Source organism: Marmota flaviventris, chromosome 2 (assembly GCF_047511675.1).
Source record: "Marmota flaviventris isolate mMarFla1 chromosome 2, mMarFla1.hap1, whole genome shotgun sequence".
Classification (NCBI taxonomy): Eukaryota; Metazoa; Chordata; class Mammalia; order Rodentia; family Sciuridae; genus Marmota; species Marmota flaviventris.
This window is the reverse complement of record NC_092499.1, coordinates 105,754,941-105,782,032: the sequence shown is the minus strand read 5'-3', so window position 1 is coordinate 105,782,032 and position 27,092 is coordinate 105,754,941. Positions and strand designations below refer to the sequence as shown.

The 27,092-nt window shown below is 36.9% G+C and overlaps 2 protein-coding genes across 9 annotated transcripts in view; one reads left to right on the top strand and one right to left on the bottom strand.

Moving 5' to 3' along the window:
• Positions 1-23,079, bottom strand: part of Rnf111 (ring finger protein 111) — a 115,885-nt gene extending 92,806 nt beyond the window's left edge. Inside the window, exon 1 of the mRNA XM_071608321.1 lies at positions 22,149-23,079. The gene's annotated coding sequence lies outside the window, so the exon portion shown is untranslated. The remainder of the gene's footprint in view (positions 1-22,148) is intronic.
• Sltm (SAFB like transcription modulator) overlaps positions 22,933-27,092 on the top strand; it is a 45,320-nt gene continuing 41,160 nt past the window's right edge. For 4 of the 8 annotated variants that reach the window (XM_027925748.2, XM_027925747.2, XM_071608319.1 and 1 more), the window contains exons 1-2: positions 22,934-23,184; positions 24,147-24,234. In XM_027925748.2, coding sequence (XP_027781549.1) covers positions 23,023-23,184; positions 24,147-24,234 — 250 coding nt within the window. In that variant the 5' untranslated portion in view covers positions 22,934-23,022. The other 4 variants (XM_071608317.1, XM_027925744.2, XM_071608318.1 and 1 more) reach the window with 3 other exon arrangements.

The window sequence follows — 27,092 nt, the reverse complement described above, 5'->3', positions numbered from 1 at the left end:
GTTATAATCAGAGATAGTTAAGGTGAGAGTCATCTAAAGACTTGAATGGGCTGGATCTTCCAATCCACATGTATGGTGGCAGAATTGAACGGTTAAATATACGTAGGTGTAGATGAACCTTTAAAAAATTATTCTAAGTAAAAGAAGCCAATTACAAAAGATCACATACCCTTTGAGTCTATTTACATGAAATAGAATAGAATAGGTAAGTTCAATGTTAAGAAATGTGAAGTGTCCCCCAAAAAAACTCATGTCAACAATGAAGTAATGTTCAGAAGTAAATGATTAGATTAATTGCCCAATGGATTGATTATTTAAATGGAATACTGGGTGGTAACTATAGGCAGGTGAGGCATGGATGAAGGAAGCAGGTCACTGAGGGCACCTTTGGGGATTATATATGTTGTCCCTGGCTCCTCGTGCTATGTCTTTGCTTCCTGGCTGCCCTGCACTGAGCAGCTTTCTTCCATTATACCATTCTGCCATGATGTTCTTCCTCACCTCATACTCAAAGCAATGGAATAGTCTGATCATGAACTAAACCTCTGAAACCTTGAGCCCAAAATAAATTTTCTTTCTCTTAAGTTGTTCCTGTCAGGTATTTTGATTACAGTGACAAAAAACTGACTAACATTCATAGAGATAGAAAGACATGTTAGGGGCTAGAGATGGAAGGACATGGGGAATGAGAATTACTGAGTAATGGTTATAGAGTTTCTTTTTGGGACACGGGAAATTTCTTTTGACTAGAAAGAAGTGATGATTGTACAACTTTGAGAATGTACTAAGTGTCACTAAATTGCACAATTTAAAAATTATTAGTGGCTAATGCATTTTAATTATACTTCAGTTTTTTAAAATCGGGGGGGGGGGAGGGGGGCGTAACCAAGAATCTTTCTTTCTATGTAAACAATCTATGTGTTTAGTTTGGATTTTTCCATGACATGGCATTCTCAGGGTAGTCAGACTTCTTACCTGGTGACTGTCTTTTCTTAGAGCAAGTGTTCCAAGAAAAGAGGTAAAAATTTACAGTCCTCTTAAAACCTAGGCTGAGAATAGACACATTGTCATTTCTGTCATAGTCTCTTCATCAAACAGTAACAGCCAGCTCAGATTTAAGAAAGTGGAGAAATAAATGCCATATCTTTTTTTAATATTTATTTTTTGGTGTAGATGGACACAACACAATGCCTTTGCTGAGGATCGAACCCGGGTCCCGCCCATGCTAGGCGAGCGCTCTACCACTGAGCCACAATCCAAGCCTGATGCCATATCATAATGGGAGAGAGTGAGGTGTGTCTATAAAAAGAAAAGAAATTGATGATGGTCATGTTTGAGACACACTCTCTTCCTTTTATTTGTCATATTTCTAGTAATTCATTTTAAGTATGCTCTTATACACAGATTAAAGAAGGGTTTTGAACTTGTGTTCTAATTTCAGAGATTTTTTTTCAGTTGTCAATAAAAATTTATTTTATTTATTTATTTATATGTGGTGCTGAGACTCAAACCCAGTGCCTCATACATGCTAGGCAAGCGCTCTACCACTGAGCCACAACCTCAGCCCCATAAAAGGACTTCCTTATTCTAAGAAAAAATATTATATACTTTTCTCAGGATGTTGAAAAGAAGACACCAATATCCACTGCCATTGGATATATAACTCAAAGGTAGAGTACTTGCCTAGAATGCAACACCCCTGGGTTCAATCTTCAGGTGAAAAAAAGGTTATTATGTCAAAAATAAGATACTATTTCCATTGCCATCAATTCTATCCAACATTATGCTGATAGTCTAGTCAGTAAAATAAGGCAAGCAAAAGAAATAAAGGTAAGACAGGAAGATCATGAGTTCAAAGCCAGACTCAGCAAAAGCAAGGCACTAAGCAACTCAAGAGACCCTGTCTCTAAATAAAATACAAAATAGGGCTGGGGAGGTTCAGTGGTTGAGGGCCTCTAAGTTCAATCCCCAAACCAAAAAGAAAAAGAGAATAATAAATAAAGGGTATAAAGATTGAAAGAGAAGAAAAATGGATTTTACTAATAGATGACATGATTATAAAAGTAGAAAATTCAAAATTAATCTAAATTAAGAATTAATAATTAATAGCCAAATACAGTCCTGCATATCTGTAATCCCAGCAACTCTGGAGGCTAAAGCAGGAGAATGGCAAGTTAAAGGCCAGGCTCAGCAATTTAGCAAGGCCCTGTCTAAAAATAAAAAGTAAAAAATAAAGGGCTGAGGATGTAGCTCAAAGGTAAAGCGCCCCACATTCAATCCCCAGTACTGGAAAAATAATTAATTTATTTAGCAAAGCTGCTGAATAAGAGATTAACAAACAAAAATCCAATATATTTCTAGAAACTATCAACAATTTGTTATTAAAACTTTAAAATAATACCATATACAACAGCATTTAAAAATGTCATAGCAGGGACCAACACAGTGGCACATACTTGAAATCCTAGTGACTCTGGATGTATATAGATCAAAGACACTCAAAATCCCAGCAAGTTGTTAGGGATGAATAGGGGGGGATAAGAAATGCCAAGAATTTAGATTAGCTGAGGCCTATACTAGCAAATAACAAGACTTAGTATCAAATTATAGAAATTAAGATAGTGTGATATTGATAGAAAGACAAAAAAGACTGGTAGAATAGAACATACTCCAGAAATAGACCTACATTGCTATGGTTTGAATGTTTGTTCTTCTCCAAAATTCACATTCACACTTAATCCCAGATGTAACAATATTAGGAAATGGGGCTTTTAGGGGTTGATTGGCCCATGAAGGAAGAGCTCTCCTGGATGGGATGAGTGCCTTATGAAAGGGGCTGGAGGGAACTAGCAAGATCCTTTTGTTGCCTTCTATCCTTTACTCCATGTGAAGACAGTGTTTGTTTCCTCTGAAGGGCATAGCAACCAGGAGCTGTCTTTTTTTTTTTTTTCTCCTTAAACAGAGAAAAGTTTGTTTGTTTGTTTGTTTTAATCATCATCATCATTATTATTATTATTTTGGTACCAGGAATTGAACGCAGGGTTGCTTAATCACTGAGCTGCATCCCCAATCCACTTTATTTTCATTTTTTTTTTACAGAATGCCTTTATTTTAATTTTTAAATTTTTATTCTAATTTGTTACATATGACAGCAGAATGCATTATAATTCATATTATACATATAGAGCACAGTTTTTCAAATCTCTGGTTGTATACAAAGTGTATTCACACCATTTGAGTCTTCATACATGTACTTAAGGTAATGATGTCCATCTCATTCCACCATCGTTTTTACACCCCTTGCCCCCTTCCTTCCCCTCCCTCCCCTTTGCCCTATCTAGACTATCTAGAGTTTGTCTAATCTTCCCGTGCTCCCCTCCCAACCCAACTATGAATCAGCCTCCTTATATCAGAGAAAACATTTGGCATTTGGTTTTTTAGGATTGGCTAACTTCACTTAGCATTATATTCTTCAGCTCCATCCCTTTACCTGCAAATGCCATGATTTTATTCTCTGTATATCAGTAACAAATATTCTGACAGGAAAACTACCCCATTTACTATAGCCTCAAAAAAAAAAAAAAACAACACTTGGGACTCACTAACAAAAGAGGTGAAAGACCTCTACAACAAAAATTATAGAACACTAAAGAAAGAATTTTAAAAAAATCTTAGAAGGTAGAAAATCTCCCTTGTTCTTGAATAGACAGAATTGATACTGTCAAGATGACCATACTAACAAAAGCATCATACAGACTTAATGCAATTTCAATCAAAATCCCTATGACATTCCTCATAGAAATAGAAAAGGCAATCATGAAATTCCTCTGGAAAATTAAGAGACCCCAAATAGCCAAAGCTATCCTTATTAAGAAGAGTGAAGCTGGTGGCATTACTATACCAGACCTTAAACTATATTACAGAGCAATAGTAACAAAAATAGCATAGTATTGGCACCAAAACAGACTGGTAGACCAATGGTACAGAATAGAGGACACAGAGACTAACCCACATAAGTACAGTTATCTTATATTAGACAAAGGCACCAAAACATACATTGGAGAAAAGATAGTCTCTTCAACAAATGGTGCTGGGAAAACTAGAAATCCATATGCAACAAAATTAAATTAAACCCCTATCTCTCACCATGCACAAAACTCAACTCAAAGTGGATCAAGGACCTAGGAATTAAATCAGAGACCCTGCATCTAATAAAAGAAAAAGTAGGCCTAAATCTCCATCATTTCAGATTAGGCCCCTACTTCCTTAATAAGACTCCTATAGTGCAATAATTAATATCAAGAATGAATAAATAGGATGGATTCAAACTAAAAAGTTTCTTCTCAGCTAAAGAAACTATCAGTGAGATGAATAGAGAACCTACAGCTTGGGAGCAAATTTTTACCATGTGCACATCAGATAGAGCATTAATCTCTGGGGTGTATAAAGAACTTAAAAAGCTAAACACCAAAAAAACAAATAACCCAATCGATAAATGGGCCAACAAACTGAACAGACATTTCTCAGAGGTGATATACAACCAATCAACAAATATATGGAAAAATGTTCAACATCTCTAGTTATTAGAGAAATGCAAATCAAAACTACTCTATGATTTCATCTCATTCCAGTCACAATGGCAGCTTTTAAGAATACAAACAACAGTAAGTGTTGGTGAGGATGTGGGGAAAAGGGCACACTCTTACATCGATGGTAGGAATGCAAAATGGTGCAGCCAATATGGAAAGCAGTATGGAGAATCCTTGGAAAACTTGAAATGGAATCACCATTTGACCCAGCTATTCCACTCCTTGTTTTATACTCAAAGGACTTAAAAACAGCATACTACAGGGACAAAGCCACATCAATGTTTATTGCAGCACAATTCACAATTGCTAAACTGTGGAACCAACCTAGATGCCCATCAGTAGATGAATGGATAAAGAAAATGTGGTATATATACACAATAGAATATTACTCAGCAATAAAAGAGAATGATATCATGGCATTTGCAGGAGCTGACTTAGAAGTATGGGCTGGCACTTTTCAGACACAGCCTGTTGGCACTTTGATTTGGCCTCAGCCTCTAGAGATGTGAGAAATAAAATTCTCTTCTTTGTAAATTACCTACTCTTGAGTATTTACTATAGCAATTCAAGTGATTGTGTATGTGTGTCATGCATGCACTGCTATAGCAAATACCCAAGACTGGGTAATCTCTGCCATGAATCACATATATACAATCACTTGATTTATGACAGAGATGCCACTACAATTCAATGAAGAAAGAATAATCTTTTTGACAAATGGGACTGAATCAGTTTGTATATTCAAATGGATTAAAAAATAATGATTCCCCACTCCATACCATATAAGAAATTAATTCATAGATTATGATTGGATAATCTATAAATGTAAAAATCCAAAACAAGATAGGAAAAAACAAAAGAAGATAGGAAAAAAATTTCCATGTTGTTGTGGTAGAAAAATTTCCTAAGTAGTTCACAGAAAACATTAACCATACAGAAAATAATGTTAAATTGGATTTCCTTAAAATTAAGAACTTCTGTTCATCAAAATATATCTTTAAGAGAGTAAACAAGCACTGAATGTGTAGCTCAGTATTAGAGCATATGCTTAGCATAAGCGAGGCACTGGGTTCAATCCCTAGAGAAAGAAAGAAAGGAAGGAAGGAAGGAAGGAAGGAACGGAGGGAGGGAGGGAGGGAGGGAGATTAAACAGGGAAGTCACAAACCATTTTGGAAAACTGTTTAGTAAAGCTAAACATGTGCCTATTTTAAGCACAGTAATTTTACTTCTAGAAAAACAGTATTTTTAAAAACTGAGTACATACATCTGCAAAAGATGTACAAGAATTTTCATAGTTTTATTTTATTTTATTATTATTATTTTGACATTGGGGATTGAACTCAGGGGCACTCAACCACTGAGACACATCCACAGCCCTATTTTGATTTTATTTAGAGACAGGGTCTCACTGAGTTGCTTAGTGCCTCACTTTTGCTGAGGCTGCCTTTGAACTCTTGATCCTCCTGCCTCAGTCTCCCAAGCCGCTGGGATCATAGCTTTATTTCTTAGCTTTATTCATAACAACTCCAAACTGGAAATTGCTCAAATGTCTATTAAGAGTAAAATGAATAAACAAATGTGGTAAAATCAGACAATGTAATATTACACAGTAAGATAAAAAGAACTCCCCAGCACCACAAAAAAATTTAATTAAAAATAAAGTTGCATAAAAAGAACTACTGATACATGCAACAAAATAGATTAATTTCACAGATGTTGTATAAAAGGATACCAAAAAGAAAGAATAAATATTACATGAATCCACTTATATGAAAGAGGAATGAGTAAATTAATGGATCATGTGATGTCAGAATCATGGTTATCTTGAAAAGGGTAGATATTAATTGGAAAGAAGCGTAAGAATCTTCTTAGATGCTAAAAATGTTTCGTGTCTTGCCAGGCATGGAGTTCAATCCCTGGTATCACCCCCCTTAAAATGTTTTGTGTCTTGATCCATGTATATTTACACAGGGATACAGTCATGTTCTGCGTAACAACATTTTGGTCTATAATGAACACCATATGTGATGGTGGTCCCATAAAACTGTTTTGCCTAGTGACTTTGTAGTCATTTATTTTGTCTAAGCACATACTATGATGGTCACACAATGATGAAATAACACATTTCTCAAAACATATCTCCATCATTAAGCAAAATATGACCATATATATATTTTTGTTGCAAAAGGGTGTGTCATGAAAGTTTTTCATTCCACAATTGTCCTGCAATCATCCAGTTGTGCTCTATGGGCAACCCATCTTATCAATTTCATGTATTATGTGAGCTGTTGTATTAAATACAGGAATCAACACTATCTGCTACAACAGACAAACCCCCAAATTGTAGTGACTTAATATGACAAAGTTTATTTCTCAATTCTGTGCCAGTTCTTGTGGTTCAAGTGAACCTATGCCATCTTGTAGGTATATTACCTGGATCATGAGGCCTTCAAGGTAACAGAGGTGAAGATAAGACTGGAAGATTGCCCAAGTTATTTTGAAAGGCAAGACATAAAAATGACTTACATCAGTTCCACCCAATTTCCATTGGCCATATAGGTTGTAACCTATAGAGGTTACAACATAACTACCTGGGCATCTAGGAAGATGAAAGTAAATACAGCATTACCTTTGCATGGGGATCCAATTAAAGTATTGATGAAGAATCTATTATAACAACTGAGGAACTTGCCTTGAAGGATATGGCAACTACAGAAAGTAATTAAAGAAAATATGGACAAATGAAGAGATCCTCCTAAACTCCAACATAGAACAAATCCAAATTGTCTACATATTTATATTGAATAAAAATGTTCTTGACTGGCCTTCTCTTACCCAACTCATCATCCTAATCTATATTCACTATAATCCATATTCACTATTCCCTTTGTGAAATACACTATCTGATACCCAGGGCATATCAAACTCTTAAAGCTAATTGGCTACTCTCTACAATGATCATGCATGTCTGCTGTCAAAAAATTAGGGTGTCTGCTTACCATGAGTCAGACACATTTGTTCCAAAACCTGTTTTTCCAGTTTCATGTGTTATTCTAATTATGTAACTTAATTAAATATTACTCAAGTCCAAGAAACATGAGTTATAAAATTCAAAGAAATTTCTTTATCCTTTTGAAAAGCCACAGTAAGACTGGGGATGTAGCTTAGTGCTAGAGCACCTGCCTAGCAAGCTCAGTGCCCTGGGTTTGATCTTTAGTACCACAGTGGGGAGGGAGGGGAAAAGAAAAAGGAAAGAAAAGCCATAGCAAGACCTGATGCACTGAAACTTCAAGTACGCCATTGAACTGGAAACCGAAGAGTAATAAATTATGGCACAGGAAGGATTTCCCCATATGACAATAGGGTGCATTAGAGCACAGCTGTGTTTGCCTCACCTCACTTCACTGCAGCTTTAAAATAACACAAAAGGCAGCTAGTTCTTCGACCTGGCACTTCTGGCCTGGAAGACTTCTTTCATTTCCATTACCATTCTGGACTGTTGACCATCATGAAGAATAAAGGTAGGCTTTGAGGAACCACATTTACTCATATCATTGATCTTTTATGTATTTGTTCACGGCTTTTTTTATAGGTTTAATAGTGAATCATTTATGCGACCCCTCAGTAATCTTTGAACCTAGACAATCCTTTCAGTCCAGACTAGTTCAACCATACATCAGAAAACTGGTGAAAAGTTTTATGTTTTAAATTAAAATATTTAAAAATGTACTATTAGTAAAATAGCAATAGAGTTGTAGCAGAGCCATACCTCTATCCCAAAATGGTAGATGATAAAAATCTTAACTGAAATGTGTTGACTCAAGGCTCCTTACTCCGATAGCAATAATAAGAAAGGACAGTCTACCCTCTGGGAGTCTGGTAGAATCATTCATTCCAGAATGTAGTCCTTAGATCTCATGTTCCAATCTGAACTTCCGGCTGTAACTACTCCACAGTCATATATTCTCCAACCCAGAAATTTCTGCTTCCTTAAGATGGCAAATCTCCACCATCATTGTTGAGTGAGTGACTATAATCACGGGAAGACTTAGAATAAATTTGGAGACAAGTAAAAATTGGATCTAGAATATCATTTTAGTGTTTTGTCTAGCAATAACCTCTGTATGTTTATTCTTTAAGGTGTTTGTTATGCTTAAGAAAAATATCTGTTCTTTTAAGGTGAAAGTCATAAGAAAATGTGAATGTATTGAATTTCACTGAGGTGGAAATCTAAGTGTAAATATCCAATAGGCAAGTGGATATTTTCATCTGACACTCAGAGATATGGATTTTTATAAGTCAAGTCTGTATGGATGATAACTGAAGTCAAGGTGGTAGACAAGATTTCCTTGAAGAGTAATGGAAAAGGATACAAAATGCCCAGAACACAAACTTTTATCAGGGTTTTAACTTGACCATGAGTAATTTAAACACATGAAGTTTACTTATGTAATAAAAAGACTGGAGGCAGGCAGTTCATTGTCCATATGGCTTAAAGATACCAGCAAGTAAACATAATTTTTCTCTTAAACCATCTTTGTCATGTAGATTTTATTCTCATGATCCAAAGATCACAAGTTTAAATACATGTTCTAGGCAAGAGAAAGGCAAAAGGATGAAAAAACTCTTCTTTCAGATTGTCTTTTTAAAATTAATTTCTTTTTCAGTGCTGGAGATTGAACCTAAGGCTTTGCACATTCTATGAAAGCACTCTATCACTGAGCCACATTCCCACTTCTACCAGATTGTCTTTTTAAAGGGAAGGGGAAACTCTCCTGAGCTTTCTCTCTGTAGCTCATGGTCCTAAACTATGTCACATGGACATCCCTAACTTCAAGGAAAGATAAAGAATTGAGTATTTCATCTTTCCAAACTTTATAGCAGAACAAAGCTAGGAAAAGGGGGACTGAAAGGGGTGTTAATTGAGTCAACCTCTAGTATCTATCATATGAACCTGAGAATTGGGACATTTGGATGCTGTCTTAGAAATAAAGAGAATCTACAAAGAAAACAGTATATTTACAAAGGTAGGAAGAAAGTGGAACATCAGGAAAGGAGTTTTAAACAGGAAGTGCTGTCCACATGAAATGATGAGAGGTGGTAGGTAGGAACATAGGACATAAACTTTAAAATATACTTAAATAGAGCAGTTAATAGGTTGCTGACAAATCTAAGAAGAGCAAATTCATTGCAATAGTAGAGACAGTGGTCATGCCAAAGTGGGTTAAGAGGAAATGTGAGTTGAGGAAGGAAGAAATGGCAAAAGTAGGCACATCTTCTGGAAAATTTAACTGTAAAAGAAAAGACCAGATTGAAAATTCAGAATTTCCTTTTCAGTCCTTTCCTCCTCATCACTCACTTTTTTTTTTTTTTTCCCTCTTCAGTGCTAGGGATCAAACCCAGGGCCTCTCCCATACTGTGCAAGAATTCTACCACTAAGCCACATACCCAGCTTGTGCCTTAAGGTTCCTAACTTTAATGTTCCTAGCTTTAAACTCAACTCTAATCCCTTTCTCACTATGAATGTGTTTCTCTAGTATCTCAGTGAATATCATTATGTCATATCCATCTGATGACTAAGACCTATAGATTCTGCTTTTGTAATTCATCCCTTCCCACTCCACCTTAATACATCAACGGCTCCCTAACTGGTCTTTCTGCCTTCTTCCTTACTACAGTACATGTGGGAAACTCTAGGCTGCCTCTCCAGGCTCATTCCTCACCACCAGTCTCCCCTTGCAGCATACCTGCAATTTCTTGACTGCAACAGGCTCTCTCATGTCTCCTATTGCCCTATATGCGGCCTCCTCCATTACCACTTCTCCCATTCTTCTGATCTTTCAAAACTCAATTCAGATATCACCTTCATTAGAAAGTGTACCAAATTTATTTTAGGAACCATAGATCATCTTTTTTTTTTTTTTTAACTGGTACTGGGGATTTAATTGAACCACATCCCTAGTCTTTTCTTTTTTTTTTTTTTTATTTTTTTTTTATTTTGAGACAGCATCTCACTAAGTTTCTTAGGATCTTGCTAAGTTGCCAAGGCTGGCCTCAAACTTGTTATCTTCCAGCCTCAGCTTCCTAAGTCACTGGGATTATAGGCATGCGTCACTGTTCCTGGTTCCCATAGCACTCTCTATCTCCATCATTTTAAAGTAGTTCAGTATTTATATTGAATAGTAAATGTTAATTTGCTTGTCTCTCCACTAGACTGTATATCCTTTAGGGTCTCCTGTGTCTTTTTCTCTCTATCTATTGACTCATGCAGAGCATGGAATTGACATTCCAATAACAGATCTTGAAAACAAATGCTGCTTTATTTGTTGAGTAAAGACTTTTATCTCAATACACAGCCCTTTCCTTGCCCATCCTAGCTCTATCCACTCTCCTTTTCCCTCTTTTTTTCCTTCTTAGTCCATCTCTTAGAAATCATCTCTCCTGAAGACAAATTTCAGAATAAATCAAATTCCTGTTTGTTACATTATTGCTCCTTTGTATTATATAATAATAATTACTGCATAATTCATTTTACTTCATAAAAATCATGTAAGAGTATAACATAAAAATTTTAAAAATGTCTTACACAGTAATTGTGTGTCAGGGGAAGTTTGGAGTGGCTTGAATGGGGAGATCCTATCTCAGAATCTCTTATAAACTTTCAGCCAAGATATCAGCTATGGCTGCATTATTTAAGACTTGACTGAGGCTGGAGGATCCCATTCCAAGACAGCTAACTCAAAAGGATGGTGAGTTGATACAGGTTGTTATCAAGAGATCTCAGTTTCTTGCCACATGGACTTCTCCTTAGACTAATTAAGTATCCTTACAACACAGCAATGAATTTCTCAAGAGCAAATGATCCAAGGGATGGGAAGATGGAAGCCACAACCTTTTTATGGCCTAGTCTTAGAATTCAACACATATTTCTTCATTATCCTTTTAGTTGCACAGTTCAGCCCTATTCAATATGGAAGAAGACTGCTTGATGGTGTGAATACCAGAAGCTACTTAGAGGCTGACTACCATAATAACCTCTTTGGAGATTATCATACAGGCATTTATTATTTGGTGGGTTTAAAAGATATAAGAAGGAAATTAGAAGTAACAAGACTAAGTCCTCATTACATGGCACTTTTTTTTTTTTTTGGTGCCAGGGATTGAACCCAAGGGCACTTAACCACTGAGCCATATCCCCAGCATCCCCCCTTTTTTAGTTATAGGTGGAAATAATAACTTTATTTTAGCTATTTGTTTTTTAGGTGATGCTGAGGATTGAACCCAGTGCCTAACATGTGCTAGGCAAGTGCTTTACCACTGAGCCAAATCCTCCCCCCCCACCCCCCCACCCTCACTCCAGCAACACACACACCTTTTATTCAAATTTTTAAATTTTGAGACTGGGCCTCACTAGGTTTCTTACAGCCTCAATGAGTTGCTGACTTTGAACCTGTGATTCTCCTACCTTGGCTTTCTGAGTTTTGTTTTTGTTTTTGTGGTACTGGAGATTTAACTCAGGGGTATTCTACAAATGAGCTATACCCTTAGCCCTTTTCATTTTTTATTTTGAGACAGGGTCTCACTAAGTGCCCAGACTAGCCTTGAATGTTTGATCCGTCTACCTCAGCCTCTTGTCTCTGAGATTACAAGCATGCAGCACCATGCCTAGCAAGATGAGTTTTTAAGATAAAAGTATATCACCATCTGTTAACTTCAAAAGTAAAATTTAAATCCATGTTTATATGGTCCAAAAATCCATGTTTTCAATTTTTAACCTTTGTAAATTACAAATGTAATATATGTACAGAAATTTTAGAAAACAAACATATTGATAAATTAGTATTGGGGTGACAACCATGTAACCAACATCTGTATCAAGAAGTGCAATAATAGCCCTTCAAGGTTGCACACACCTGTAACCTGTAATCCCAGCAGCTCGGGAGGCTGATGGACATAATAACTTTATCACAAGTTCAAAGCCAGCCTCAGCAACAGCGAGATGCTAAGCAACTCAGTGAAACCCTGTCCATAAATAAAATAAAAAATAGGGCTGGGGATGTGGCTTAGTAGTCAAGTGCCCCTGAGTTCAATCCCCAGTACCAAAAAAAGTACAATAGGGCTGGGGGCAGTAGCACCTATAATCCCAGCTTCTCAAGAGGCTGAGGTAGGAGGATCACAAGTCCAAAGCCAGCTTTAGAAACTTAGTGAGACCCTAAGCAACTTAACAAGATCCTGTCTCAAAAATAAAAAATGAAAAAATGATAGGGATCTGGCACAGGGGTTAAGTACCCCTGGGTTCAATCCCCAGTACCAAAAAAAAGGGGGGGGCCAGGAGAAATAGAATCCTATTATCATTCCAGAAGCCCTGCACAAGACTGCCCAATTCCATCAAAGATTAAACATTATCCGGACTTTTATGGCACATTCTTTTTTTTTAAGATAATTTTCGATACATTAAAATTATACATAATTATGAGCTTCATTGATCACTTTCATTTTCTAATAGAATCATTTTCTTCTTTTTTTCTCTTCATTCATTCATGTTTTTTCTTCTATTTCTTTCTTTTTTTTTTTTTTTTTTCTCCTTTCTTTGGTGCTAGGGTATTGAATCCATAGCCTTGTATATGCTAAGAATGCACTCTACCACTTGAGCTATACCCACAGTCTAGCAATCACTAGCTGCTTTCCTTTACAGATTTACCACTTTGATATGTATCTCTAAATATTATATTTATTTCAATCAGATAAATGGGCCAACTATATTCTTTTATATTTGGTTTCTTCCAACATCACTTTTTGTTAGATTTATCCACATTGCAACATGAAATTACAATTGCTTCATATTATTGTAGAGTATTGCATTGTATAACTATATCACAGTTTGTTTACCCGTTTTACTGTTAATTGATATTGGAGTGCTTCTAGGTTGTGGCTATTATAAATATTGCTGCTCACTGCAAAACCATGTGCTGCTTAATGATGTAGATATGTTCTGAGAATTGCATCACTTGGTGATTCTGTCATTGTGTGAACATCATAGACAGTACTTATACAAACTAAGATGGCTACAATGTCATGAGGTGATATAATCTAATGGAACCACCATCTATATGCAGTTTAGTGATGACTGAAATGTTATATAGCACATGACTATATTTGTTTTTTCTATAGAGCCTACATTAGAAGTAAATTTATGGGCCAAATAATATGAAGTGATGTAATTTTCTTGGATAGTTATAAGTAGTTTGCTATAGTAGTTGTACCTATTTTTTTCTCTCACTGTTAAAAGAGTTCCAGTTACTACATATCCTTGTCTAACGTGTATATTATTAAGGTCTCTGCTTTAGGCATTATGCTGGGGTGTGTGGATTTAGTATTGCAGCTTTTTTGTGTGTATGTGTGTTTTGTTTGGTTTGGTTTGGCTTGGTGCCAGGGATTGAACAGAAGGCCTCAACACTGAGTCACATCCCCAGCCTGTTTCATTTATTTATTTATTGAGATAGGGTCTCACTAAGTTGCTTAGGGCCTCATATGTTGATAAGGCTGGTTTTGAACTTATTACACTCCTGCCTCAGATTCCAGAATTGCCGGAATTATAGGCCTGTACCACTGTGTCTGGCTGCAGTATTCTTTCTTTAATGCTATTGTTTCATAAGCAGAAATTCTTAATTTTTTAAAAAAAAATTTAGTTATAGATGAACACGATGCCTTTATTTATGTATTTTTATGTGATGCTGAGAATCAAACCCAGTGCCTCATGTGCTAGGTAAGCACTTTACCACTGAGCCACAACCCCAACCCAGAAATTCTTAATTTTAATGTAGTCATTTATATCAGTCTTTTCCTTTGGCTGGGTGTCATTATGCATGCCTTAATTCCAGTGACTCAAGTGGCTGAGGCAGGAGGATCACAAGTTCAAGGCCAGTCTCAGCAATTTAGTAGGAACCTGCCTCAAAAAATAAAAAGGGCTGGGGATGGAGCTCAGTGGTAAAGCACCCCTGGGTTCAATCCCCAATATCAAAAACTGAAAAATAAATAAAAACATATTTTCATTTGTAATTGGTGCTTTTTGTGTACTTACAAGCAAATTTTTTCCAAATCCAAGATCCTGACAATATTCTCTTAATTGATCTTTGAAGAGACAAATCTAAGGACTGATGTGTTATATTTCTCCCTCAAATAACTTAACACAATGGAAAATCTAGCTGATATTAGAGACTGAACTCCAAAGGATTCTCCATTGCAAAAAAAGGAAAATCAAAATAAGACAAACAACAATAACAACAACAACCTATTTCCTGGGTCAGGAAACTACACAGAACCCTCATTATTGTCTGCATTTGTTCTAGAAAAATACAAAGCTTTAACATGGTGATGTCGGGCTGGGGATATGGCTCAAGCGGTAGCGCGCTTGCCTGTTATGCGTGCGGCCCGGGTTCGATCCTCAGCACCACATACAAACAAAGATGTTGTGTCTGCTGAAAACTAAAAAAAAAAAATATGTAACATGGTGATGTCCTTGCCTATTAGTTTTCTTGGTTCATGGTTCATTGTGTGTAGTCTTCTTACATCTTACCTTGAATATTTCCCCACTTTTATTTTTCATTTTAGATTTATGCACTGTGACATTGTGTTCTCAGCATGATAATCTTCTAAAAACATTATTTCCCCTCATATTCAGATCTACAATCCACAGGGAATTGATTTCTAGTGTTTGATGTAAAGCAGCAATTCCAGTGTAATTTATCAAAACAAAAACAACAACAACAAAAAACTGTCCTCACACCACTGCTCTGGGGTACTAGATTGGGGAAAAAAACAAGTTCATGAATCTATTTTATTTTTAATATTTATTTTTTAGTTGTAGTTGAACAACAATACCTTTATTTTTTATTTATTTTTATGTGGTTCTGAGGATTGAACCCAGGGCCTGGCACATGCCAGGCGAGCGCTCTACCACTGAGCCACAACTCCAGCCCCATGAATCTATTTTTGATCTCTCTATTCTATCCCACTGGTCTGTCAATCTCTTTGCTAACTCCACACTTTAAAATAATGCTTGACCTACCACAGAACAAGTGCTGATGCCTGGTTTTCATTCTTCAGAGGTTTTTGGTAGCCTGTGTGAGGCTCTTTGTTTGATCCCAGCACTCAATAAATAAGTAAACAAAAGGTTTTTGTTATTCTTTTTTTTTAATATTTGTTTATTTATACATAGGCACAATATCTTTATTTTGTTTATTTATTTTTATGTGGTACTGAGAATTGAACCCAGGGTCTCACACGTGCAAGGTGAACGCTCTACCACTGAGCCATAACCCCAGCAGGGTTTTGGTTATTCTTAATCATTTGCATTCCACATAAAATCTGAATGAATTTCTCTAATTCTACTCAAAAATAGGGTAGTTTTCTGCTTCACACTCCATTGAATAAATATATCAATTTAGGATGACTTGATAGCTTTACAATATTGAGCTATTTATTTATTTTTGTGGTATTGGGAATTAAACCCAGGGGCACTTTATCACTAAGCAACATCCTCAGTGATTTTTTGAGACAGGATCTCACTAAATTGCCCAGGCTGGCCTTAAACATGATCTTCCTGCCTCAGCCCCCCAAATTGCAAGGATTATAGGCATGCACCATTACACCCAGCAATACTGAGCTTTTTAAATCCTTTAAACTGATATCTCTCCATATATTTAGGTCTTTCATAATTCCCTCAGAAAGTTGTATAGTTTTCTATACAAAATCTTGCACATACTTATTAGCTTTGTTCCTAGAAACTTTATATTTAAAAAAAATTTTTTTAGTTGTTGATGGACCTTTAGTTTATTTTGTTTATATGTAGTGCTGAGAATTCAACCCAGAGCTTTATACATGCTAGGCAAGCACTCTACCACTGAGCTACAACCCCAGCCTAGCACTTGATATTTTTGATATTATTGTAAATATATTATTATTTTGTGGCATAAATATATAACCAGTTTAAATTTGATTGACTTTTAATAATCTTAAATGAGATTTTTTTCAATATTTCATTTTGTTAATGACTGCTATATAGAAATGAAATTGATACTGTGTCCAGAAACTAAGCTAAACTATCTCATAAATTCTAACAATTTTTAAAATAGATAATATCATCTAGGTTGAGGCTGGTGTATTTATTGCTATCACGATCCCATGGCTTCCTTGCTATGAAGTCACCATGGCTATATCCCCCATTAGAGCCATGGGCCTGTCACACAGTCCTCCCCATAGGGCTATCTTTTCTGAGTTTTAATAATTTATTAATTCCTTGCTTACGAGGCTTAGAGTTATAACAGCTTCCAATAGTTTTAACCCAAGCATAGTATCTTTTGTGACTTCACTAAACCTTGCTCACATCTTTGTTAATAATCCCTTTATTGGGCTAGGGATGCAACTCGGTTCACAGAGCTCTTGCCTGGTATACCTAATGTACTGGGTTTGATCCCCAGCACTGTAAAAAACAAATGAAATAATCCTTTATTAAACTTGTCTGGGTTGAGCTGGGTGCACATCTGTAATCCCAGATGTTCCACAAGCTCAGGCAGTAGGATCCCACATCTGAGGCTAGCCTGGCCAATTAAGCAAGACCCTGTCTTAAGATAACAAATAGAGCTGGGAACAGTGGCTCAAGCCTGTAATCCCAGCACCTCAGGAGGCTGAGGCAAGAGGACTGCGAGTTCAAAACCTGCCTCAGCAATTTAGCGAGACCCTAAACAACTCAGCAAGATCCTGTCTCTAAATAAAATATAAAAAGAGCTGAGGGGCCAGGGGTTGTAGTTCAGTGGTAGAGCACTTGCTTAACTCATGTGAGGCACTGGGGGGTTTGATCCTCAGCACCACGTAAAAATAAATAAATAAAATAAAGGTATTGTGTCCATCTACAACTAAAAAAAAAAAAAATTAAAAAGGGAGGGGGACTGGGATGCAGCTCAGTGGTTAAGTGCCCTTGGATTTAATCCCTGGAAAGAAAGAAAAGAAAAAAGAAATAGAGGGCTGGGGATGTGGCTCAAGTGGTAGTGTGCTCGCCTAGCATGCATGAGGCACTGGGTTTGATTCTCAGCACCAAGTAAAAATAAAATAAAGATATTGTGTCCACCTAAAACTAATAAATAAATAAAAGAAATACAAAAAGGACTTGGGATATGACTTAGCAATAGAGTACCCTAGGCTTTTTCCCCAGTGTAAGGAAAAACAAAACAAACTAAAAAACCTGACCTATTCAATTCCAGTTTTTAATCTTTTTCTTGCTAAGACACTAATTAATATGTTTTCTTCTATACTTCCAATCTTTTTGCCTTTCCTTGGTTAATTATGTTTGTTTTATGGTGCTAGGGATTGAACCCAGGACCTGATACATGCTAGGCAAGGACTCTACCACTGAGTTATATCGCTAGCCCTTATAGTTCATTCTTGATTTTCTTCTGATTCACTCTCCAAATCATAAAATCTATCTCAGCTGTGTCTAATATATTGAAGAATCCATAAACCAATTTCTTGGTTTTATTTATATCATTTTTCAATTCTAGAATTTCTACTGACTCTTTTCTTGATTCTGTAATGATACTTTTTAATTTTTCAAGTTGTAGTTACTTGCTTATTCATAATAGGTATCTGGTAATACTATTACCTGCAGAACCTAGGACCTGTTTTCTGTTGTTTGTGGTAGTTTCTATTCATGGGATTTGTCTCCTTGTGAGCCTGAGTGAATGCCAGACAATGCAATATTTTAAATATTTGTAGAAATATTTGTGGACATAGTTTACCTTTCTGTATATTCCTTTAGAGATTATTTATACTTGCATAGCAATGGCACTAATGTGATATAGGTATTGGGATATGACTTCATGTTATCTGTGTGATGCCAAGCATAGCTGACGTCCATGAAGGTTTTCCTTTCTACAAATTTATCTTTTCTTCCACAGAGAGCCCTGTAATGTCTCAAAACAAAGCCTGGAATGGTCTCCTTCCTTTAGCAGATCCTGGTCTTCAAATTTTGTACCTTTGGGTAGGTGCCATGGTGCACACCTATATATTAATCTCAGCGACTTAGGAGTTTGAGGCAGGATGTCAGCCTGGGCAACCTAGTGAGACCTCTCAAAATAAAAAATAAAGAGAGCTAGGAATGTAGCTCAATGGCAAAGCACCCTTGGGTTCTATCTCCAGTACCATGAAAAGATTTTCTTTTTTCCTTTTGTACCTTTGACTCTCAAATCATTCAAACATGATGTTCAATATCTCAACAGCTTTAGGACATTAGCGAATACCTCCTTCTACTCCAAATGATGGGCTCCTCTCACTAGATTTTGCTTTCTTTCAATTTTTTGCCCAGTAATTTCTCACAATCTTGTTAGTTCTTTGATGCTTTTGATATGTACATTTTAAAAATACATATTTGGTTAAGGATTTTGTATCTGATTTACTACCTCTGGCATAACCAGAAGCTATGCACTTTCCATTAAGAGAAGAACACAATAATTCAACTGTTGCCACTAGGAAACAGCTGGGTCAAGTAAAGATGTTGCAAGATAAGAAATGTTTAAAAGTATATTCCAAAGTAGGAGTAAGGAATGATGTTGTTGAACAGGAAAATGGTTAGCAGAGTTTAAGTGCCCCCCCCCCCAAATTGATTAATGTTTCAGTTTAACATCAGAGTGTAAATTCATAAGGGCAAGTCAGTTTCTGTTTTCATTAAAGTAATCAGTATTGAGGGTACACTCTATAGAAGCTCATACAATAATGAAATAAACAATGGAATAAACAGTATAAGATTGGGACTTAGCATTAGGACGAAGGAAGAAAACTCTTTGGGAATGCAAATAAACTTTGATGGAAAACAAGATGTCATAATTTTAAAACTGCAATGAATTTGAATCATTCTGGATCTTCAACTTATCCTGTGCTCTTAGACTAATTATTGACATTTTTTTAAAAATAGTTTTTAGTTTTGAAGGACCTTTATTTTATTCCTTTATTTATATGTGGTGCTGAGAATTGAACCCAGTGCTCACACATGTGAGGCAAGCTCTCTACCAGTGAGCCACAAACCCAGCCCAATTATTGACATTTTTTAATGCCAGATTTTACTTCCATAAAATAACCATCATTTGATCAATCCTAAAGGTTTTTTATTATAAGCTTTCAGAGCTCTATGTTCTATTTCTTCATTGCTCTAGCTACAGTTGCAATTTTACATGTTTTTATGATCGATTAATGTTTCAGTTTAACATCAGAGTGTAAACTTCATAAGGGCAAGTCAGTTTCTGTTTTCATTAAAGTAATCAGAATTGAGTGTACACTCTGTAGGAGCTCATACAATAATGAACAAGGTAGGTAAGGTAATCATTACCTTCCCACAGTTGATTTAAGATACATTTAAGATATCGAATACTCAATAGATACTTGTTGAATAAGATTTTATAGAATCAAAATAACATGAATGCCAAAAACTCAAATGGTGAGAGGTTTATACAAAAAAATGTAGGTTCTTATTACTTTTTGAAGATTATTTGTTACATGGAAAAAATATAAATATGTATATAAAATAGTTGTAGCTAGAACAGGTCAAATATTGGTCTTATCCATAACACTGTTTAGTGCATTTGCAAAGAATGGGAGATAAGACTATTGATTGTAGGAAAAACGAAATGGAATATATCCAAACAATAAGCTGAATATTGAGAAAAAACTCTCATATTTCTTAACTTAAGATACTAAAATATGGTAACAAAAAATTGTACCAAAGAAACATTCATTGAAAAGTGAATTATTTAAAAATAATACTCATAGGTTAAATGGCAAAGTTAAATATTCTATGTTAAAAGTGACATTTTCTCCATTTTATATTTTCTCTACTAACAAACAAACAAAAGAACCCATAGATTTGTGTATGGGTCTCCCCCACAAGTTATCATGAGTAACTTCAAATCTATTTTTTAAATGTTTAAGCACTATAAAATTTATTATATCCCCCCAATTAGTAACATTTTGCTACATTTATTTTAATGATTGATAACATATTGCCACAGTTGCTTTTTCTCTTTCCCCCAATCACAAGTAAACTGCAGATAGAATGACAGAATACCTTCCAAGAATGTCAGCATCCATCACTTAAGAACTAGGACATTTTACATGATTATATCACACTCCAAATATTTTACATTGGTATAATGACAAAATCTAATATGTCAAGACTCCCAATCATCACAAATTTTCTAATTGTCCCCTTGGTAGCCACCTTCCTCCTCACTTTGATTCAGGATCCAAAACAAAATCACACATTCAATTTAGCTGTCTAGTCATTTTTATTCTAACAGTTTGAATATTTGAGGGTTTTGTTTGTTTATTTGTTATGCAATGCTGGGGATTGAACCCAGGACAATGGCAGGCAAGAGCTCTACTAATGAGCTACATCCCCGGCTAGTCATTTTTATTCTAGAGCAACTCTATTGCTTTCATTTTCACAATACTGCTCTTTTAAAGAGTCCAGAAGAGCGGTTATTTCAACTACAATTGTCTGATTGTCTTTATCAGATTCAGGTTAAATACTCTCAGCATTTTGGCTAGTGATGTTACAGCTTCCTCAAGTGCATTAGATCAGAAGTAATAGATACCTATTTTAAGGTAACTTTTTTATAGATTTTTTGTTTTGTTTTCTTAAAAGACAGTCAAATAAAAATCCATTCCCTTTAAACATACTGCTAGTTTTGGGTTGCTGTAACACACCCTACCCCCATTCCTGCTTCTAAAGTGTACACAGGAAGCTAGCTGGGCACGGTGGCCAGCTAGTGTCCGCAGGAAGAGTGGGAAAGACATTGGGTTGAAATCTGACATTTAAAGCAAACGGGCCAATAGTTAGTTGTTGGCCCCTTAGTAAACCTTTTAAAATCTTTATTTACATGAGGGTGGAGGGGAGTGAGCCAAAGAATGAGAGAGAGGGAAAAGAGATTGGGCCAGAAAATTTCCAAAGAGCCTTTGAATTCTAAAACTCATAACTGTGAAACCAATGTTTTGGTAGAGATAGAACTGGATTTTGAATCAGGAGGCTGGGATCAGGAGCACAGCTATGCCACCTACCAGCTGTGTGAACATGGACAAGTCATTTAATCTCTCTAAGCCTTGGAGAGATTTACCTTGTAGAGTTGGGAAGGATTAAGGGGGTTACTGTATGTCAAAGTGTCTTAGAAACCGTGAAGAACTATTTGAACGTCAGGAATTATTTTAAATAACATAATTATTTTATAATTATATAATTATTTATATAATAATCATTTTATAAAGTCTTCCTCCTTTTGAGTTAATCATTCGATAAAAAAAAAAAATTTAAAAAGCAACCTAAAGTGAGTCCTGACCTCATCAATTTCAGTTTTAAAACCAGGAAATGATTGGGGGAGGGGGTGTGGGGCGGGGAGAGGCAGGAAATGCCAGACTATATAATTGTGCATCATACTCAGTTAATAGAACTTATAGTTTCATTCCATCAATGTGTTGATAATTAATTATACTGGCTAAAATTAGGAATAGGTACTCACTTGTTCTGATCGGTCTTCCATAAGGTCACCGTTCTTGGAATCCCAAAGTTTGAGGGACAAAACAGTGAACATCGCGTATGATTATGGCAACAAGTATTTTAAAACTGATTTCCTCATTTAGTAAACAGTTTCGTGTTAAGTCGTCGGGTCCACCATGGAGGATGGCAAACCGAGGCACGTAACAAGTGGAAGTTTTCCTGGTTTTCAAGCAAGCAGGGGGAGCCCTGAAATAAAGTAAGCTTTAGTGGGTTGAAAGCATGACATTTTTCTCTGAGACAGACAGTGTCGCACAGGCCGGCCCTAGGTTTCCTTGGAGGCCTTTGGAATGGAACTCGGGGATCCCAGTTCATTAGTGCCCACTGGCCACATTTTTTCGATTATTCAGCAGAACTGAATAAGTATTTCCCTGGGAGAAGTTCGGCGCGTGCACACGCCCCCTTCGTTTGTGTTGAGTAACGAGCGAACTATCTATGCCTCGTAGCGTCCAGCCCACTGCTGTTGCTCAAAACTCGAGACGTTGCAAGAAAATGGCTAACGAAGCCGCGGGGAACCGCGGCGCGACGGACGTTGGTGCGGTTGGACGTGGCTGACCTCGCAGCCCACGCAGCGGGGTCGCACCGCCCAGGTGGCCGCAGCCGGCTTCGCGGAGCGCGCCTCGTCCGTCCACGCGCCAGTTTGCGCACGCGCGCCCGTCATCCGGGTGCCGGCTGCGGCTGCAGGTTGCGCCGGGGTGGCGGACCGGGGGCGGGGCCAGCGGCTCATTGTGCGCAGCGCTGCGCGGCGCCGCCGGCCGCCGAGGCCTGGGTGGAAGTTGGCGGTGCTGCCGCCGCCCTGCAGCCCACTCGCTGCCTCGGCAGCGCACTGCTCTTCTAAGATGGCTGCCGCTACCGGTGCTGTGGCAGCCTCGGCTGCCCCGGGTCAGGCGGAAGGTAAAAAGATCACCGATCTGCGGGTCATCGATCTCAAGTCCGAGCTGAAGCGGCGGAACTTAGACATCACCGGAGTCAAGACTGTGCTGGTCTCCCGACTCAAGCAGGTGAGGCCCGGCGAGATCCGCGAAGAGGAGCTTAGGCCGCGCCTCGGCGCCCCCCTTCCGCCGCAGACCCTGGCCGCCCGCAGCCGCCAAGACCCGCGGGGCAGCGCTGTAGGGAGGCCCCGGGCGGTGCCCGCGTGCGCAAGGAGGGCGAAGACCCTCCCGTGTAGCCCCCGCCCCCGCGCGCCGGGCAGGGCCTGCGACGGGCCCGCGAGCCACCCGGGACCAGCCGCCGCAGCCGAGCGCGCCCCGCCTCCCCCGGGACGTCCCCGCCGGGCTGCGAGGGCAGCGGCCGGCCGGCGCGGCCTCCCAAGGGCGATCGTGGAGACCTGGGAGGCGCTGGATTCCCAGCCTTTAGCCATGGTGAGCGTGTGCATTTCTTGGGCTCGGAGGGAATGGTTACTTTGGTGACTTCTGCGAAGTTACCGTTTAATTGTGCCCAACCGTTTCCTTCCCATCTTGGGGTAATTGGTAGTGGGAGTTGATGGGTGGGTGAGAAAAAGGTCTTGTTTTCACTGGGCTTTTAGTTTTTGTATCAGTATAATAACCGTTTTCATCCCTGATTAGCTTTCTGTTTATTTGAGCGGTGGAATTGTAGTAGAGGAGCAGTAAGTTTGCGCTATAGAGATCAAGGGAAAAAAAAAAAAAAACCTAGTTATTTCCTTTAGTAGCTAGAAACTTTTCTGCAATAGAGCATATTTAGATTTTTCTTCAGTACAATGATGTATGATATTTAATTATCGACTCGGTAGAATTTAAAGCTCCATGTGATTTTGATACCTAATATTTTTCCCCTGAAAGTTTCCTTCACTCTTTGGTGTAGCTTAATTTTTGAAGTAGGTTTATGAGATAACTGGCAATTCTAATGTCTTGAGGCTTGAGGTTTGCTAATTTTTTTCATTTCTTTTTTTATAAAATAAGTTTAGATAGATTGTGTAGCATATTAACTTCTCTTTCTAATGTAGGCTATTGAAGAGGAAGGAGGCGATCCAGATAATATTGAATTAACTGTTTCAACTGATACTCCAAACAAGAAACCAACCAAAGGCAAAGGTTGTTACGAGTTATGAACATATTTTAAAATATATTTTGGTTATATAACTTGCCTCTGCTCTTGTGCCACTTGCCCTGTTTATATAGTGCTACTCTTTGCTATTTCCCTCTGGCACTCTGCCTTCTTGGGTCAAGGAAGAAAAGTTACTGTTGCCAGGCTCTGTGTAACTTGTATCCTTTAAGATTCGGCTGAAGCTGATCAGAAAGTTAGAACAGTTCTTTATTGCTTCCATACAAAAGTATAAAGTCAAGTTGCGTAATGATTCTTCATAGTGTGAAGACTTGGAAGAATAAAATCCACTTTAATACATGTCTACCTTGCCCCACAATTGGCAGAGTATTGATGGAATTCCTACCAAATCTTTCACCTTGGCTCCTTGCTGTTCTCTCTAGTTTTTTAAAATTCTGTAACTTTAATGCTAGTATTTTGTTTGACTTGGTGAACTTAATTTGCATTTATGCCATTATACATTCTAATAATTTTCAGTGAAATTCAAAGAGACTTCACCAATTGTACTAACAAGGTAGGGGGAAAAATCATGATTAATTAGCTTTAAAAAAAGTTTGAAGCTATAGGAATGTTAAAGATTTTTATTTTTTAACTTCTAAATTAGACTAGGTATATTTCCAGGATATGGTGATTTAGTATATAGCTAAATAAACATTTTGATAACACTTGGGTGTTTTTTGAAGCGTCTGGTGAGTAAACTCTTTATTTGAATAATTGCAAATCCCTCTCTTCAGAGGACAGGCAGAGGGTGGACATGACTTATATCTGTATCCTAACCTGGTAGCTATCTATAGTTTCCATGCAGAATATGTCATGACATCTAAAGCATTTTGTTTTGTAATCTAACTTTCTTTACTGTTTTGTGTGATCCAAATGATACTACTACTACTGGGTGATTATAATTAGAATAAAATAATTGAATTGGTTAATCTTGAAAAGAGGGGACTTTGAACTTTATCCTTAGGCAAACAGCATCTGGACTAGTCCAACTCACTATTTCGAGAGACCCCTGTTTGTGTCAAAAGGAAATTGAAAAGGGCTAAGAAGCATTTCCTCGGTGAGATGGGAATGGCAGAGGTGGAGATAGAATTTAGAAGAGTAAGAAGGGCTGTGGCTTTTAATGTAATGGGGACTCAGGGTAGCCCTTTAAGAGATACATTTGTATCACCTTGAAAGATACATTACTCTATGTTTAGAGAAGCTTATGTCAAGATTCCTCTGCTGAGAAGTCAAATGGATCTTCTAAAATGGAGAAGTATAAAAATTAAAAAATAAGTATATTAGGAATTAACCATTTTTCTTATAGGGTTTTGATTCATATCTTTTATTTGGCATGTTGTGATAATATGACAGATGCTGTGTATTAATCACAGTTCCAAGTTATTTGAGTTGACTATTAATGATTTTAGCATTTAGAGTAAATTTCATTTGATTTATTCAGTTCTCACCTACTTTTCTTTTTATATCCCCCCTCTTTTTTTTTTTAACTAGAAACTTCATTTATCTTACCCTTAGAAATAATTTCAGCAGTATACTTAAGGAATTTTTCAGTATCAGTATTTTTTAAAGAATAAGCATTTATTTTTGTCAGTATGTTATTTTTTCCTTTGATAAGATTATAAAGATACTTGAACTTTATTTTTTCCATAACTTTGATGTTAAGGTGTTTTAAGAAGTTGTACAGACTACCGAGTACTTAATTAATAAGCCTTATTCTAGGACATGCATGACAAATAGCTCTAGTCTTCTTGAATTTCACCTACCATTATTCTGAATATTGTATAAATTACAAAGAGCATAGTATAAAGCCCCAAATCAGAACTTAGTTTGAATTAATTTACAATTAAGGTACCTGTAGATAAGATTATTATTTATATTTACTTTGTTGTACAGGGGCTAAAACCCAGGTCCTCACCCATCCTAGGCAGGTGCTCTACCATGAGCTAATCTGCCAGCTTCCTAAGATTGTTTTAATTAAGAAGTTTGAAAAACATTTTTTAGAGACCAAACTTCTATAAGGAAAATTGATCAAGATTGATATTTAATGTATTTTTAAACTAAGTTTATAAACAATTAAGTATTGGCTTTTTACCATTATGTCAGTTTTTCAGTCTAGTTGCTAAATTACTACATTGTGCTATTTTTGCCAAATTTTATTACTTTGTGGTATCTATATTGAAAATAATTTCATCTTGGTCATGCAATTTTTCCCCCTTCAATTAGTTTGTTTCTTTTACTGTGAAATTGGAAATTTTACTAGTTTATAAGACTCTTAGTTTTGAAATTTAATACTTACATATTGTCAGAAGAAAGAACAAAAGCACTTTCTGTTAAAATATATACATATGGGGCTGGGGATGTGGCTCAAGCGGTAGCGCGCTCGCCTGGCATGTGTGCGGCCCGGGTTCGATCCTCAGCACCACGTACAAACAAGGATGTTGTGAGGATGTTGTGTCCGCTGAAAACTAGAAAATAAATATTGGGGAATTCTCTCTCTCTCTTAAAAAAAAAAAAAATATATATATATATATATATATATATATATATATATATATATACACATAAATAATAGCTTATCTGGAAAAGTAATCCTTATGATATTTTTAAGTTAGCAAATAAAAGTTAAATGATAAGAAAGCAAGAAAGAAATTTCATGGATTTGGAAAAATTACTTTAGTGAAACATGGAGCTTATTCTTTTAGAAGATAAATATAGGGTAGCTTTTTCTTTTTTAAAAGTTGTATGTGCTGGGGGTTTTGCTCACCGGGCAAGGCCTTGGGTTCAATCCCACGCTCACGTGTGCACACACAAAGAAAGCCTGTTAAAATGATTGTGCTTAGACATGTTA